Consider the following 16,448-nt stretch of genomic DNA (forward strand, 5'->3'; position numbering starts at 1 on the left):
TGGTTCCCGAAGTTAAAGCAGGGTAGTCACAAAGTCATCTGTGAGCGTGAAGGCACCAGTAGCATTAAGAACACTAGCTCGTAGACTTTACACGCTAGCCTGTGGCCAAGTATATCTTCTGAGAAGACTCAGTGTGAATTTCCATTGTTCTTGGAAGCTCCTTAGGGAGTTAAACGTTTGGGTGTAGATGTTTCTTGCTACCAAGAAGTTGCTTTAACATGAGCAGTCAAGAGTTAGGGTGTTTCTTCCAGATCTGGAGAAAAACCCAACCCAACAAAAAAACCTCAGCAGTCAAACGGTGCATCTTGAACTTATCCTACACAGTCCTTTTACTCTCCAGCTCCTGGATCTATCTACACTTTAACATTTTAACAGAATTTATTACTGCTGTCAGGCTCAAAAGGCTGAAAAAAGTAACGTGAAGAAACTAAATCCCATCTAATCGCTGCTGTCTGTTCGAAAAAAAAACACAAAAGAAACTGAATATACCAAACCCTACACAATGTATTTTTTTTTCAGGGGTGTGTTCCTGAGGATCCTCAGGGATAGAATAGTCAGAATGTGATTTTGGAATGGGTTATTTGAACTGGATTAGCATTTAAGTTCTACGTTCTTCTGTGTAGCTTGATCTGCCAGCCTAACAAAACCCCCAGAATGCAAAAGAAAGAGCTGGTTTGCTGGCCTGGATTGTAACCCATTCAGCTGTCTCGTTAGTCTGTTTCTTTGCTATACTTTCATTTCCTTTTACTGCTTATTGCGAGTAAATTGTTTTATGTGTTCTTTGTTACATAGATTTGAAGGTATTTAGACTCTTTTTTTAACCTGCCTTGTCTGTATTTTATATACTGTCTAGCACCATAGGGATCCTTTCCTTCTCTTGACAGTGTTACAATAGTGAAACAAATATCTCAACGTTTTGAAAGCCCGAAAGTGGAAATTTGCAGTGTTATTTTAGAGAAATCAATCAAGTGGAGCGTTTCGTGATTACCCTCAAAGAAGCTGACTAGGAGGAGCTCCTGATAATTTCTAATGCTTGCAAATTCTGACACGGACAACGTGTCAAAACATCTGAGTTTGGCAAATGGTTCTTTTTAAATGCTCCCTCTTAGCCTGGGCGCTTGCCGTGCGCTGCTTGTAACATTGGAGGATCTTCTAACAGCTCATTAAAAGACTTAATTTAACGTTTGTCGCATGTGGCTCATAATACGAGACCCGTGCAAGCAGTGAAGCTTTTCTGATGTCCGTATCAGCATCTTTGCAAAAGCAGGTGAGGCTGGAGAAATACTGCCCGCATTTGGAACAGACATAAGGAAGTTCTGTGACCGTTTTCTGTGTACGATGGCTTTTTGTCATGGCTTTTTCCTTTTCAAGTACTGAACCTTTTGATCTCTGGTCAAAAGTTTATAGCTCAGCAGTGCTGCCCTCTTCTAGGGCTCGTTAGAAAGTGAGTAAAACCTGCCAATTCTAAGGTGATTTTTTTAGTTTGGATTAATTTTTTTTTCCTTTTTCAATGTGTGGTGGTTTTCTTTTCTTTTCCCTCTACCTTGCCATCCCACCACCACTCCCCGAAAAAATAAAGAAGCTGCAGCTCTGAGGAAGTGATGTTGGTAGAAGAATGCCTTGAAGTTGTCCCGAATTTCTCTCTGACACCAGATTCTTTTTTGCTGCCTTGTTAGCACATTGAACAAAAATCTGGTAGCCATTGGGATGAGTGTGAAATGACATCTTGCAGGGCAGTTCAGTGTTTGGTTCTGTGAGGATGAAGGACAGTAAATCTTTTTAACTTTTTTCTTGCATTGCAGACCCAGTTATGTGTTTATTAACCATTTCAGATACGAGGGCTTCTACGTAGGAATTAAAGAAAAAACTGTTTATCCAAAACATCTGAGGAGGAGATGGAGAATTGAGGGAATGTCAAATCCTCTATGAGGAGTTCAGAAGGAGGGAGATTTGTTACTTGTCAGGCAGTTTTTAAAGTGAAGGATGTGTCAGTTACTCAGTGGAGAGGCTGTATGTCTCCTGCCAAAATTGTGTTCAGACAGAATGAAAGAATTTTGCTCCCTGGAAAGTTAGTAGAATTGCACAAATGATTTTTTAATCTTTTGCTGGCTGTTACTTTCTGTAAGTTACAAATTTGACCTGCAGAACCTTTGTTTGAAAGCAGTAACAGACTGTTTTTAAAAAGGCTTTAGGAAATTCAGATTTGGCTTTGTAGATTTTGCTGGCTTTATAGCCAGCTGTTGGGATTTGTGGAAGTTGGGTCAGTTCACATGAATTCTGTGTATTCTGGTAGTCTAAAAACTAAATGGATTTGTTACTGCCATCTTCTACTGGGCATTATTATTTTTTGTGGAGCTGATTTGTTTTGAAGTCTTACCACAGAAGGTGATCGTGGTGCTGAAAACCTGTTTTATTTGCCACCTATGGGAGGAGTCATCTGGTACAAGAAATGGGTAATATTTTGCAGCTGGATCTGGGATCATATCCTGCTTATTGGTGGATGAATAGTTCTATTGTGCTGGTTATAGTTCTGCTTTTGTAGGCTCTCACCTGTGAATGTGTGAAATTTTATCCTGTATCTTTGTCTTAATAGAAGAAAAGACAAACTTGAGCTTAAAATAAAGACACTGCACCGAGTTTGGCTTCAGATAGCGGGTAACAAAGAGGTTGCAGAGGGGTCTCTTATGTATTAAGAGGCTTAAATGGTTTATTTTCCTCACTGAACGTTTGTGAGGACGTTTGGGTGTGGCAGCTGGATCAGAGCTGAGTATCATCAGGGAGCCCTGCATGGTGATTGTCCAGGTTCCAGCTTGGCGAGCTACTGTCTTCACACATCTCTTCTGTTCAGTGTTCCCAGCAGTGTATCAGGATTAAAATTTGTGCTCAGCTGTGTAGGATAATAATACTTGGACAGAACTGAAAAGATGAGAGCTGGGATGCTATGAATGTGGTTCTTTCTTCCTTTATGCTCTTTTTTTTTTTTTTTTTTTTAAGAGATTTGAAAGAGATTTCCCCCCCCAAACTTCACATTTCATTAAATCTTTTGTTGTCTTGTCATTCTTGTAATGCAACCAGGTTGGCTAATTTTAGTCTGCAATGTAATTTCTAACCTTGTGATTTCTGGTGGTATCTTCAGATTTGGTCATGATCAAGTTGTGGCAAGAATTGATTGTGGAGACCTCATTATAAGCCTCCTATTTTTTCCCTTTTTTCTCCCCTTCCCCTGCAATTCAAAGAGTCGTTGCTACAGCATTGAAGTCTTCTTTCTCGCTCCTTCAGCGGGGATGCTGAGACTGCCCTTTATTTTGATGGCACGTGGTCATCCTTAGGACAGAGGCAGCGTTTCTATAGCGAGTGGGCGACGCGGTACATTGTGTCATGGTTTGCCTTCCAGCTTCTGTTGCTGCTTGCTTGGTCCGGAGAGGCAGAAACAAGCTGATGATAAATATATGTAATAGGATAACTTATGTATAATAAATTAAGTGCATTATATATTTATAGTTTGCTTTTTTTGGTGTCTCTGAGGTAGCTTGACCTCCGTTCCAAAGTCTGTGTTAACAGCAGAGACAGTTGTAAAGCTGCTTTGGTGTTCGAACGTGAGCCCTTCCAGTAGCATAGCTTTGCTGGTAATTTCTTCCTGTCTCTTCCCTTACTGTACTTTTACGGTGCCACTGCAATTAAGTTCGGTATTATCTGATGGAGTGGCAATTATACGTGTGTGGTTGGTGGAGTTGGCTTTACATTGGGGGGTGGGGGGGCGAGGCAAGTAGGATGAATACAATTAGCTGTTACACAAGATACAAAAGCCTTTTTATTTATTAACTACCGTTGTTAAGAATGTGATGGGATCTGTGCGAGCAGGAAGTTTCTTTATAATTCCGCACATGTGCATTGGCAGCGGCAGCCGAGAGCAAATCTGGCAGCGCTCAGTGTGGGTGTGAGGCAGCGAGCAAACAGCTACTTTCTTCTGCTGTCGCCGATGGTTTTAATTCCTCTTGCTGCAGGAGAGTTGTACAAGGATTATGAGTTGCTGTAATGCTGCTCAAAAGCCTTTGGATTTTATCTGGTAAGTGAATATATGACGTTGTCTTTGCATCTCCGAACCCTTGAAAATCAGCTAACGCTTTGGTGATCTCTCGGCTTGCTCTTGTAAAATGTAAGGTTTTCTTTTAGTGGGGGGGATCTTGATTAAACCAGTCGCAGTATGTCTGGTTTTACTAACGTTGTGGAAGTACAGTTGCTAAGTGCTTAGAATGTAAAGCTTCGTAGGGTGTTTGTCCCTATATTTGCATTGAATGCTTCTAAAGCCTGTCCATTTTCCTGCCTCTTCACAAGATGTCTTTCATGAAGATCTGTGTTTGATAATTGGCTTTTTCAGAGAAAGTGTAATTGAGTTCTGTCAGCTGGAATTGCAGACTGAACTTTAATGAGTGATGAAGAAATGCTAATCAATACCAGGATTTCTTGGCTTGTGAATTAAAAAAAAACCCAAAATCCAAAATTCTCTCAATTTCAGTAATATCTTTTTTCAGAGGAGCTTTCCTGAGTTGTTTTCTTGCTTTCTTCTACAGTAAAAACAGGAAGACCTAATTTGAATTGTTCTAATTTGGAAATTAGAAGCCTTGCTACTGCCTTTCCAGGAAACAAAAATTGCATTACGCTTGCGTTGTGCAAAAGCTGCTGCTGTATTTTTGTAATGCTTTTATTTGCTTTGTCAGTATAACCGGTATTTTGTCAGCTGAGTGTTTTTTGAGGCTGTCTCAGAGGCGCAGATGATGGGAGAATTTCAGCAGAGTGAGTTGATGTTGAGTGTGAGAGCATGTGTGCCTTTGCACTGTACAAGTAGTGAGTTTATTAAAGAGCTGGTGTTCGCGCTCCTCCTGACTCCTTTTGTGACTGTGTGCAAAACTGCAGCAAGCTTGCCTCCTTCTCATTCCTGTTTAACCAGAAAGCAAACATGTCAGTGAAGACTTAGTAACTGAATCCGAGGAATGAAGGGAGCAGGGAAGTTTTATCTGCTTCAAGAGATCTTTATTCTAACATGGTTTCCTTCAACACTGCAAGTTACTTTCTGTGCCTATGCTTATTTGCAGACATTTTGCCTTTGTGGGACTGGGGAGTGTAGTCTTTAGACAACTAGCTTGTTAAATTCGAACTAGTGTCTGAGCCCAGTTGTCTGATTTGCCAATCCAGATTTGACTAAAATGCCTTCTGGCAGCTGATTTCACCAACAGTGGAAAAGAGAAAATCTTGCTTTGTAAATCTGTTTCAGGATCATCTTCCTGGCTTTAAAATTCTTCAAATATTAAGCACTGAAATGCAGCTCTAAGATTGATTATTCTTTTCACATGGAGGATATTCTGTGTCTCTTCACATTCAAGCCCTTGTATAGCTTTTAGCTGTGCTCTTGATGCAAGTATTTGTCCTTTTCTGTGTCAGGAGTTTGTGGTAGAGTCTGTTTGTTTGTGGTAGTGTGGTAGCCTGGGAGCTTGGGGTGAGGCTTTTTCCAGTTTCTTCTTCTTTTATTAATTTTTTTTTTTTTTCCATTTCCTTTCTTTTTCTTTTTTAGTTTTTACATTTTTCTTTCTTCATAATTTATTATTGTTTTCTTCCAGGCTGTGTCCCCAGCCCCAACCTGTCCATCTTCTCAGATTAATTAAAATAAGCAAAATACTCTTATTTTCAATTGTTAGCTGATAAAAAGCAAGCTGTCAATTGGATGTGCGAAGGCTCTTGTGCTCAAAAGCATTTCATCCATTTGCAGTGCTAACAGCAATTTGAGTATCCAAGTGTCATCAAAATCACCAGTTAGTGTCAGTTGTTGTGATCATGACATTACATTAAAACACTTAAAAATACATTAATTTTGTTACAACTTAAAGAGTGAAGAGCATAAATTAATGTGATGGTTTGGGGGTTACCCCGCCCCCCCACACTTTTGAATTTGCCCCAGCTAACTCAGACGGACCCTGGGAATATAGATGAAGCAATTTATTTACAGCTAGCAGAATTTACAAGCAGCTATTTACAATATATACACCTATATACAATTATATACAGAAATATACAAAGGATAAACAATACAAAAGCACAACTCCCCTCCCAGAAACCAAGGTCCCCAGGAGGGGCTCTCAAACCACCCCAACACCTCCCCCCGGCCCTCTCAACCTTACCCCAGTTCTCAGGAAGAAAAGAGATGCAGCCAAGAGGTTAGGGAGCAAGGTTAGTAGGAGCAGGGTTAATGAGATGTGACCAGGTCTAAGGCCAAAGCAAGAGTGAGAGACAAAATGGAGAATGTTTTCTTCTTCTTCCCAGAGTTCTCAGCGTGACTGTGAGAGAAGTAGACACAATTGTTTTTCATTTCACTGCCCGTTATCTAGTTCTGTTACCAAAACATTCTAGCTTGCTTCAAACTAGCACAATCCACCCCTTGTCTACTTCGCTCAGAGTATCGCTGAGAATTATCTAATCTAATCTAAACCAATATTTACACTAAAATAATATATACAAATTCAGATCACACTTCAATCAGATATAGGTGATTCAAAAGCTCAGAACAGGGACTCCCAGGTGATATTGGGTTCGTGCTCATGTACTGTAGATTCTATCGTAGATTCTCTCAGTGTTGGGCGCCGATGTTACCTAGAACAGAAAACTCCTACCAACTTGGATTTAAACTCTCTCAGCTAAGGTTAAATTTCTTTGTGGAATACACTGGATTTCACCATTCTCCTGCATTACCCAGTATGTATGACCAGGACCCTCAGCAGAAACCACCCCTTGGACAGGTTTCCCTTCGCCCGAAGGAGAAAATACCCAAACAGTTTTCCCTAACAGATTCTTTTCACGTACAACAGGAACTTTATCACCGTCTACTGTTTGGACCAAATCTGATTGTGCAGGTCCTGCTCTGTTTACTGAACCTCTACTATTTACCAACCAGGTAGCTTGTGCTAAATGTTTGTCCCAGTTTTTCAGAGTTCCACCCCCCATGGCTTTTAGGGTGGTTTTCAGCAAACTATTGTAGCGTTCAATCTTCCCTGAAGCTGGTGCATAGTAGGGTATGTGATAGATCCATTCAATACCATGCTCTTTGGCCCAGTTTTTTACAAGATTATTCTTGAAATGAGTACCATTGTCTGACTCGATTCTCTCTGGAGTTCCATGTCTCCACAAGATTTGTCTCTCCAAACCAACAATAGTGTGACGTGCAGTAGCATGTGGAACTGGATAGGTTTCCAACCATCCAGTGCTGGCTTCTACCATCGTTAGCACATACTGCTTACCAGAACGTGATCTAGGTAAAGTGATGTAGTCAATCTGCCAGGCTTCACCATACTTGTACTTTGACCATCTATCACCATACCATAAGGGCTTGATTCGCTTAGCCTGCTTAATAGCAGCACAAATGTCACAGTCATAGATGACTTGGGTGATAGCGTCCATGGACAAGTCAATTGACTTATCGCGAGCCCATCGGTATGTTCCATCTCTGCCTTGATGTCCAGATGAGTCATGGGCCCACCGAGCTAAGAACAGCTCACCTCGGTGTTTCCAATCAAGGTCAATGTCAAGTTCAGAGTTGGTATCAACTTGAGCAATCTTAGCAGCTTGGTCTGCCTTCTGGTTGTGTTGATGTTCCTCAGTGGCTCTGCTATTAGGCATGTGTGCATCTACGTGCCGCACCTTCACTGGAGTTCTCTCCAGCCGTGCATCAATGTCCTGCCATAGATCAGCACACCAAATAGGCTTTCCTTTCCTCTGCCAACCATTCTTCTTCCAGTCCTTCAGCCAACCCCATAGAGCATTGGCTACCATCCACGAGTCGGTGTAGAGGTAAAGGATAGGCCAATTCTCACGTTCAGCCACATCAAGAGCAAGTTGAACAGCTTTTACCTCAGCGAACTGACTGGATTCTCCTTCGCCATCTTTCGTTTCGGTAACTCTCCTGGTTGGACTCCAGACTGCTGACTTCCATCTTCGCTTGTTCCCAACAAGACGACAGGAACCGTCTGTGAACAAAGCATAGTTCTTTTCCTCATCAGAGAGATCACCATAGGGAGGAGCTTCCTCAGCACGAGTTATTTTCTCCTCTGGAGGTTTGGAACAGTCTGTGCCTTCCGGCCAGTTGGTGATCACCTCCACTAGACCAGGTCGATCAAGATTACCCATTCGTGCTCGCTGGGTTATCAAAGCCATCCATTTAGACCAGGTTGCATCTGTGGCATGATGTGGTGATGAACCTTTGCCCTTGAACATCCAGTTAAGAACTGGCAGTCTAGGAGCTAAAAGCAATTGTGACTCAGTTCCAATCACTTCAGAAGCTGCTTTCACTCCCTCATAGGCTGCTAGAATCTCTTTCTCAGTTGCAGTGTAATTTGTCTCTGAACCTCTGTAACAACGTCCCCAGAAACCAAGTGGACGACCACGTGTCTCATTTGGAGCTCTCTGCCAGAGACTCCAAGTTGGACCATTATCACTGGCAGCCGTGTACAGAATGTTTTTAATGTCTGGACCAGATCTCACAGGTCCTAAGCCCACTGCATGGACTACTTCTCGTTTGATTTGATCAAAGGCTGCTTGTTGTTCAGGTCCCCACTCGAAATTGTTTCTCTTACGAGTCACATCATGCAGAGGTTTGACAATCTGACTGAAACCAGGAATGTGTAGTCTCCAAAATCCCACCACACCAAGGAAAGAAAGTGTGTCCTTCTTACTGGTGGGAACTGCCATGGTAGAGACTTTGTTGATCACATCCTGAGGAATGTAACGGCGACCATCCTGCCACCGCACTCCCAGAAACTGAATTTCTTTGGCAGGTCCTTTGACCTTGTCTCTCTTAATGGCAAAACCTGCTTGCAACAGAATGTCAATGATTTTGTTACCTTTCTCGAAGACTTCCTCAGCAGTTTGGCCCCACACAATGATGTCGTCGATGTACTGGATGTGCTCTGGAGCTTTACCTTTCTCCAGTGCATTGTGGATGACTGAGTGACAGATGGTTGAGCTGTGTTTCCACCCCTGAGGCAAACGATTGAACTGGTACTGGATTCCTCTCCAGGTGAATGCAAACTGAGGCCTGCACTCCTTTGCTATGGGGATAGAGAAGAAAGCATTAGCAATGTCTATGGTTGCATACCATTTAGCCTCCTTCGATTCCAGCTCGTACTGGAGTTCCAGCATGTCTGGCACAGCTGCACTCATGGGTGGCGTCACCTCGTTGAGGGCACGAAAGTCAACTGTCAGTCTCCAGTCGCCCATAGGTTTACGCACAGGCCAGATGGGACTGTTGAAAGGTGAATGAGCTTTCTCGATGACAGCCTGACTCTCCAATTGACGAATCAGCTGATGAATGGGCAACAAAGAGTCACGGTTAGTTCTGTACTGCCTATGATGAACAGTTTGAGTTGCAATTGGCACTTCCAGGTCCTCTATGTCATGATGTCCCACAACTGCAGATTCATCAGAAAGTTCAGGTCTAATAGACAATTTCAATTTATCATCCTCAATCTCTACAGATGCTATTCCAAAAGCCCATTTATGACCTTTAGGATCTTTGAAACAACCTTGTCTCAAAAAGTCAATTCCCAAAATGCAAGGCGCATCAGGACCAGTTACAATAGTATGTGTCTTCCACTCTTTACCAGTTAAACTGATCTCAGCCTGTACCTTAGTTAACTCTTGAGATCCACCAGTGATTCCAAAGATAGATATGGACTCTGTCCCTTTACAATTAGATGGCAATAAAGTACACTGAGCACCTGTGTCAACTAAAGCCCTGTATTTCCGAACTCTTGAACTGCCAGGCCACCTAATGAATACATTCCAATAGATTCGGTTCTCTCCACTATCCCTTTCCTCCTCCTGGCTGGAGGCAGGGCACCCCTAATGCTGAACATGGCATGTAGGGTGTACACAGTGATTGGTGTTGTTGCGAGAGAAATTGCAACTGTTGGAACAATTGCAGTTGCCCTCGGGAGCTGAAGAAGTGACAGCTACTTTTCTGGCATTACTGCCTCTGTTTCTGCCACTCTGCAGATCCCTGACCCTCTTTGAAAGAGCTGAAGTAGGTTTACCATCCCATTTGTTCATGTTCTCACCGTATGTGTCACGCAGAAGTATCCACAGTGACGCACGTGATTGCTGCTGTCTGGGTGGAATTTGTCTCCTCCTAGGCTGGAATTGCCTTGCAGGAGGTGGGCGTCTGTTCCTGATGGCAGAAACATTCACCCATTCAGATGATGCAGGAACGGTATCTTTTACCAGATTGGTAATGTTTTTGAGATATTAAAACCAGCATAACCAAGAATAAAATCACCCCAGCTCCAGAACATATCTGAAACCTTAGCTTTAGCCTTATTATAAGCCAGATCAATGAAATAAGCAACAATTTGACCTTTTAACCAACTAAATGCCAAGAAAACAAAACCAGACCAGAGCAATGCACCAACCAAATACAATAGCTGCTTGATTAGCTTCATCTTAATTCCCAGAGCTAATTTCCAGTCACTGAAATATCTAGCCCCACGTTGGGCGCCAATTAAAAATGTGATGGTTTGGGGGTTACCCCGCCCCCCCACACTTTTGAATTTGCCCCAGCTAACTCAGACGGACCCTGGGAATATAGATGAAGCAATTTATTTACAGCTAGCAGAATTTACAAGCAGCTATTTACAATATATACACCTATATACAATTATATACAGAAATATACAAAGGATAAACAATACAAAAGCACAACTCCCCTCCCAGAAACCAAGGTCCCCAGGAGGGGCTCTCAAACCACCCCAACACCTCCCCCCGGCCCTCTCAACCTTACCCCAGTTCTCAGGAAGAAAAGAGATGCAGCCAAGAGGTTAGGGAGCAAGGTTAGTAGGAGCAGGGTTAATGAGATGTGACCAGGTCTAAGGCCAAAGCAAGAGTGAGAGACAAAATGGAGAATGTTTTCTTCTTCTTCCCAGAGTTCTCAGCGTGACTGTGAGAGAAGTAGACACAATTGTTTTTCATTTCACTGCCCGTTATCTAGTTCTGTTACCAAAACATTCTAGCTTGCTTCAAACTAGCACAATTAACTAGCATGTAGTAGAGCAGTTGCCAAGTGGGGCTGTGTGTTCCACACAAGTTTCCCAGGCAGACCATCTTCCTGCTCAGGCTCACACCTGGCAGCTGGCTTTGGGTGATGTCAGTACATCAGGAAAGCTTCTGTGATTCCAAGTTGGAATCTGTTTCACAAGTTTGGGCCATAATTTTGGACATTCATAAAATCTATTATGATTTTGTACATTTCAAACTTAGCTTAAAAATTATCATACAGTCATAGAATGGCTTAGGTTGGAAGGGACCTCAAGGATCATCCCATTCCAACTCCCTGCCATAGGCTGGTTCATTTGGAGTTAGAAGTATGTTTACTATCAGATTTTTGTCTAGTTATAAGTCAATCATGTAAATATGTCACACAAGTTACTAACAATATTAATTTATGGAGTATAAAGGAAGAAATGAACTTTTGAACCACTTAAATGTTTTTGTGGTGTAATTTGGAAATAACCTTCCTTGTTTTGCAGAAAAGGAGCACTGATCCTCTCTACCAGAGGTGTTCCTTTAGGCCCCTGTGTGCAAGCATGTGGGTGGCTCACAGGTTGACTGTGCTGTGGAGTTAAAAAGCTAAATTCTAAACTTGGGGTTTATTCACTGAGAAGTATTAGAAGTTATTATCTTACCCTGTAACACTTTTTTCCCATCTAAATATTTTATGTTTAGATTTTACTTTTCATATGTTACCAGAAAATTACTGATGATGTCTGCTAATCCCACAAGGTACATTAGACTAGAGCAGAACAGCAGTCACTGTTAGTCTTGGTTTTGGCTTCACAGATAACATGAATTTCTTGCAAAAAACAAGCAAATAAAATAATTGCTTAAATAGTTGAGACTTGTGGCAGAGATTTTACATGCAGAATTAGTGTTTTCATTCCTGGTTTCAGTTTGTAGCCCTTTTTGGTTTATTTTCCTTGTTTCATTCCTTTGTTTTATGGTAAGGTAAGGGCTTTAATTATAAAATGACACCCATGTATTTGTGGTTCAGCCAGTAATGTGAAAGTTGAGCTGAATTTAAGTCCAAACTTTCATATGTATTCCTCAAATATTAACAGTTGCGATTGTACTCTCTGTTTTCTTTAGTGGCATTTCATATGTGGGTGTGAATACTTCTTTAGTTGCCAAGATAAGTGAATGCTATTATGATGGCAAAATGAAACTTGTGATGCTGTTTTCCCAGCAGACTTTATGAAGTCCTTGCTTTAGTTTAAAAATACAAACCCAACCCCCTCTCCCCCTCCCCTACCAAAACCAGGACTTGTTTTGTTAATAACAGCTGAGAGCACTGAAATACACAACATAGAATGAAACTTGATGTTTTAAACCTAAGATGCTTGGGCTCACAATGCTGTACAGGCAATAGGATGGTGTTTATTTTCAGCCTCTTCTAGAAGTTTGTTATAATAGGTGGTCACAATAAAGTGTGGTTTTAGTTCTCTATAGTTAAATTTCGTAGCTTAGGGGATTTCTTAAAATGTTTCTAGCAGCAAGAGAGGGAGGTAGATGGAGAAAGATGCAGCCAGCCACTTGGGTTTTTGGTGTAGGGTGTGTGTGTGTTTGAATTTATATATATATATATAAATATTACATATATTTATTTTTTAATTATGTTTTAAAATTGGCCTTTTCATAGGACCTTTGAAGCCTGTAGGATTTGAATTTGGGAGGGGGAAGCACATTCTCAAAAGAGTCAGGGTAATATGGACAAAGGTAGGAATAGTTAACTGAATGGATCAGCTCCTATTTTCTGAGATGCTTGATTGTGGCAGCAAAAATGTTACAGCCCTCAAAGTGTGTCTCATTATTTGTTAAAGACTTCAGAAAGAATTATGGAGGTTATGTATCTTGTCTTAGTCTTCATTTGTGTTTGCACTCAAGTGGTGTATGTCCTGAGTCAAAGAAGGGCAAGTGGGAAAGCTGTTGGTGAGTGTGAAAAGTGGAGATTCAGTATGATTACCATTTTCTGAGCCTAACCTTTGGTTTTACAATGTTGGAAATAGGCAAGAAAAGTGACAGGAAGTCAGGTAATTTTTTAATGCTTTCTAGCCTTTTCTAGGCTTGATAAATATCAGCTGCCTGGCATCACAGCCTGTGGAGATCACTCCAAAATCTGCACTAAAAGGCAAAAGACTTAAATGCTTTGAGAAGAAATTGGTGTCTGTAATGATACGTTGAGGATGTGTGTATCTGGGAGGGTGAAAATCAGGCTTTCACTAATTTTAGCTATATAAAACTTTGTTTAAGCTTGGGTGGTCACTCCAGTTTTGCTCTAATAATGATAACCAGGCAGTTTGTATTTCACTGTTACATTGCCAAGCTAGTTAAAAGAGAAATATTTTCTTCTTTCTTTTGTGTCTCCCAAATAAAAGTAATATTCAGGTAACCTGTTGGTACACAGCACCTGGTAAAATGACTCTGTTTTTATGTCAGCTGACTAAGCACAAAGTTATATTTGCTAAGAGAGCTGCACCTCAAGATTGTTCATTTGATCCTGAATTATGAAGAAGTGGTTGCTTCTAATTTGCTCTTTTTATTAGATGATGTTTGTTTATTTGTTGCTTGTTTCAGCAAGGCAGCCTGAAGCACTGTGGCAGATCCATCAAAGACTTTTTCCCAGCTGCCATTAACCCCACAGTTGGCTAACATGAATCTTTCTGCTTCACCGTGGATAGGTTGATTTTGGTAGCACTTGAGGCAATAAACTCTGGGCATCTTCACAGTTTAAAATACATGGGCATGGATTGGTTTAAACAGATGAAAATAAAGTCTGATGTCTGGAATATAACTCTTGATTTTCCGTTGTCTACTCACCTGCAGTCGTGATCTCAGACCCGGATCCATCCAGTGTGAGGTGCATAACAGCTTTACAACCTATGTGTGTGATCCAAGACAATAAACAGAGATAGATGACAAGAACAGGAAAGAACATTGATCGGTGTTGTTTACATCTATGGGCAAAGATTTAAACACTTAAGCCCAAAATATTTTTCCTCTAGTCTCTGTACAAGAGAATTTTGAAGAGGAGAATGAAGTAGCCTTGTATATAGCTTATGGCCACCTGCCTGAATATATGGGTGCAGTCTGAGGAGGATTTGGAACAGGAAAACATCATTTGTTCATGCTGTAGGAATGAGTCTGGAACCCTGGGCTGAGGAATGGACTGACATTTTGGCCTTGACGTGAGCGTAGAGGGGTGTAAGTACTTTGGAGATGAAGATGATGCTATCTGAGAGCTGAGAACATAAAAATATCCAGATAATCGGGATTCTAAAGGGTGTCAGGAATGTGGGTGGTTCTAGGGAATCTTAATTTGGGAAGTTGCTTCCTGTCTCCAGATCTGATGACCACTTGGACTTTGAGCTGGTTGTTAGGACACATAATTAACTTTGTAGAAAAGATTCTGTACCACTGAAATCTGGTCAACTGTTTTGTTCCTTGGTCAGGATTTTGGTTGTTGTTTGTGCCATGTAAATGAGTGCCTGAGAGCCGTACAAAAGTGTTGCAAACATCCGAAGTTTTCATGTGGTAGGCGCTGTGAAACACCTCTGGCTAACCTACTTGGCCCTTTGTGATTCTTTGGAAGAAGAATGAAGGAGTCTGAAAAATACTTCATAATTGTTAATGGTAAGGTGTTCCATGCTAACTTTCACTTTAAGTTTGGTTAGCCACTAAGTGCAAAAAGGGGATTTGGTTTTTTTGCATCCTCTCCTATGAGCCAGACTAATGTGGTGTTTATGCTTCATTATTCTGAACAAGAAACTGATGATTTGACAAGGAGAAGTCCTCAAACGTGGTGTTTAGACTTGTAACTGAGTAGAAAACTGTTGAAAACTTTATGGTTCAATAATATTTCCTTTATTTTCAGATTAACTGCTGAAGTACTGATCGAGTTCTGCTATTCTTCAATGAGGAACTACAGGCTGATCTTTTGCCATAATCTTAAACAACCATAAATGACAAAAGAATGCTTGGTCAGTGAGGGCAGCTGGCGCAGAAAACGTTTTTCAAACTCGGCTGTTTAAGTACTCTGAGGTAGGTTTCTTAAAACTATTTGACTCAGGCTACAGAAAGTAAAGGAAGTGTGAATTTCAGTCTGTCTAATTTATTTGTGTTTATTAAGCCATTAGTAGAGAGAATTAAGTTTGGCTATAGTGCTTTGAGTAGCTGTATGGGCTTTGTGTTCTGTGAAAGTGTTTACTTGGACTTAAGTATGTTTGCTCTCTTGTTATTTATTTATTTAGAAAACACATTTTTCCTTTGCTGGAAGAAGTATCTTGGTTTTGACAGGATAACAGTTTCACTGAGTGACTTACAGTGCCTTTGGTAATACCTTTGTTATCTATCTAGATCCTGTATCAAGCAAAGACTTGCAAGTAAAGCTTGAGCTTCTGCATGATAGGAAGAACGATATCAGTGAGCATCTAGAAACTAGTTTTGGGGGTTTTATGTTCAATAAAATTTTTAATTTGATGCAGGTGTTGAAGGCTTTATTGTGTAGATCAGAAAATGCCAAATATGTTAGAACTGCACACAGTGCAGTTGTGTATCACCAAGTAGTTAATCATTTAGTGAAACTGGAACTCGAGGGTTTGGTTTGGTATAATCCACTAGTTTCATTTCCTCTGGAGAGGTTTTTGTGTTGGCTTTCCAAAGCCTGACTGATAAATGCTGTCAGAAAATGTGCTGAAGAATCAAGCTCTGCTGGAGCACCTTAGAACTACAGTAATAATCTTTTAACTAGAATTTCCTGCATTTACTTTGCTGCTGTGTATATTCTTGTTGGTCCTCCATTGAGGGTTGAACAGAAGACCTAGGTAATAGTCATTTATCTAGTTAGCTGAATTTGGAGTCATTACAGAACTTCATTAATTCAGTGAACTGATGAAGAGACTGGAGAGCATTTGCATGAGGCAATTAAAGCCTGTCATGTTACAGATCGATACCTTCAACAGCCTAAACTAAAGGGTGATCTTTGGTTTTAATTCTTCTTAATTGACAGAAAAGACAGCTTTGATTTTTGGCTGCAAAAAGATATGAGGAAGAGCTCCTCCCCTTCCTTGAGTAACTGCAACTCTGTTCTTGCTAACAAAATATTTGGAATTCCACTTGATGAGCTGCAGCAAGAAGGGCAACCAGACAATGAGGTTCCATTCATAGTCCGCCATGTCGTGGACTATATTGAGGAACATGGTATGTATGAGCTTGCTGTGCTTTAAAGAATGATGGAGCTGTTGTTCTTATGGAACAGACTGGGGGTTTTGAATGTGTATTTTCAGGGTACTTGGATTTAATTGGCTGTGATGTGGGTTGGTTTTGTTACTCCTTATATTTGATTATCAGTGTTGTCTAGC

At 41.0% G+C, this 16,448-nt stretch overlaps 1 protein-coding gene across 5 annotated transcripts in view; it reads left to right on the forward strand.

Annotated features, from left to right (window-relative positions):
* Positions 1-16,448, forward strand: part of FAM13B (family with sequence similarity 13 member B) — a 61,305-nt gene that overhangs the window by 786 nt on the left and 44,071 nt on the right. For 4 of the 5 annotated variants that reach the window (XM_064162157.1, XM_064162158.1, XM_064162153.1 and 1 more), the window contains exons 2-3: positions 14,963-15,129; positions 16,097-16,287. In XM_064162157.1, the coding sequence (XP_064018227.1) occupies positions 16,131-16,287 (157 nt within the window). In that variant the 5' untranslated portion in view covers positions 14,963-15,129; positions 16,097-16,130. Of the gene's footprint in view, positions 1-3,963; positions 4,067-14,962; positions 15,130-16,096; positions 16,288-16,448 lie in introns of those variants that run through there. The other variant, XM_064162154.1, reaches the window with a different exon arrangement.

This window comes from Pogoniulus pusillus, chromosome 22 (genome assembly GCF_015220805.1).
Source record: "Pogoniulus pusillus isolate bPogPus1 chromosome 22, bPogPus1.pri, whole genome shotgun sequence".
NCBI classification, from domain to species: Eukaryota; Metazoa; Chordata; class Aves; order Piciformes; family Lybiidae; genus Pogoniulus; species Pogoniulus pusillus.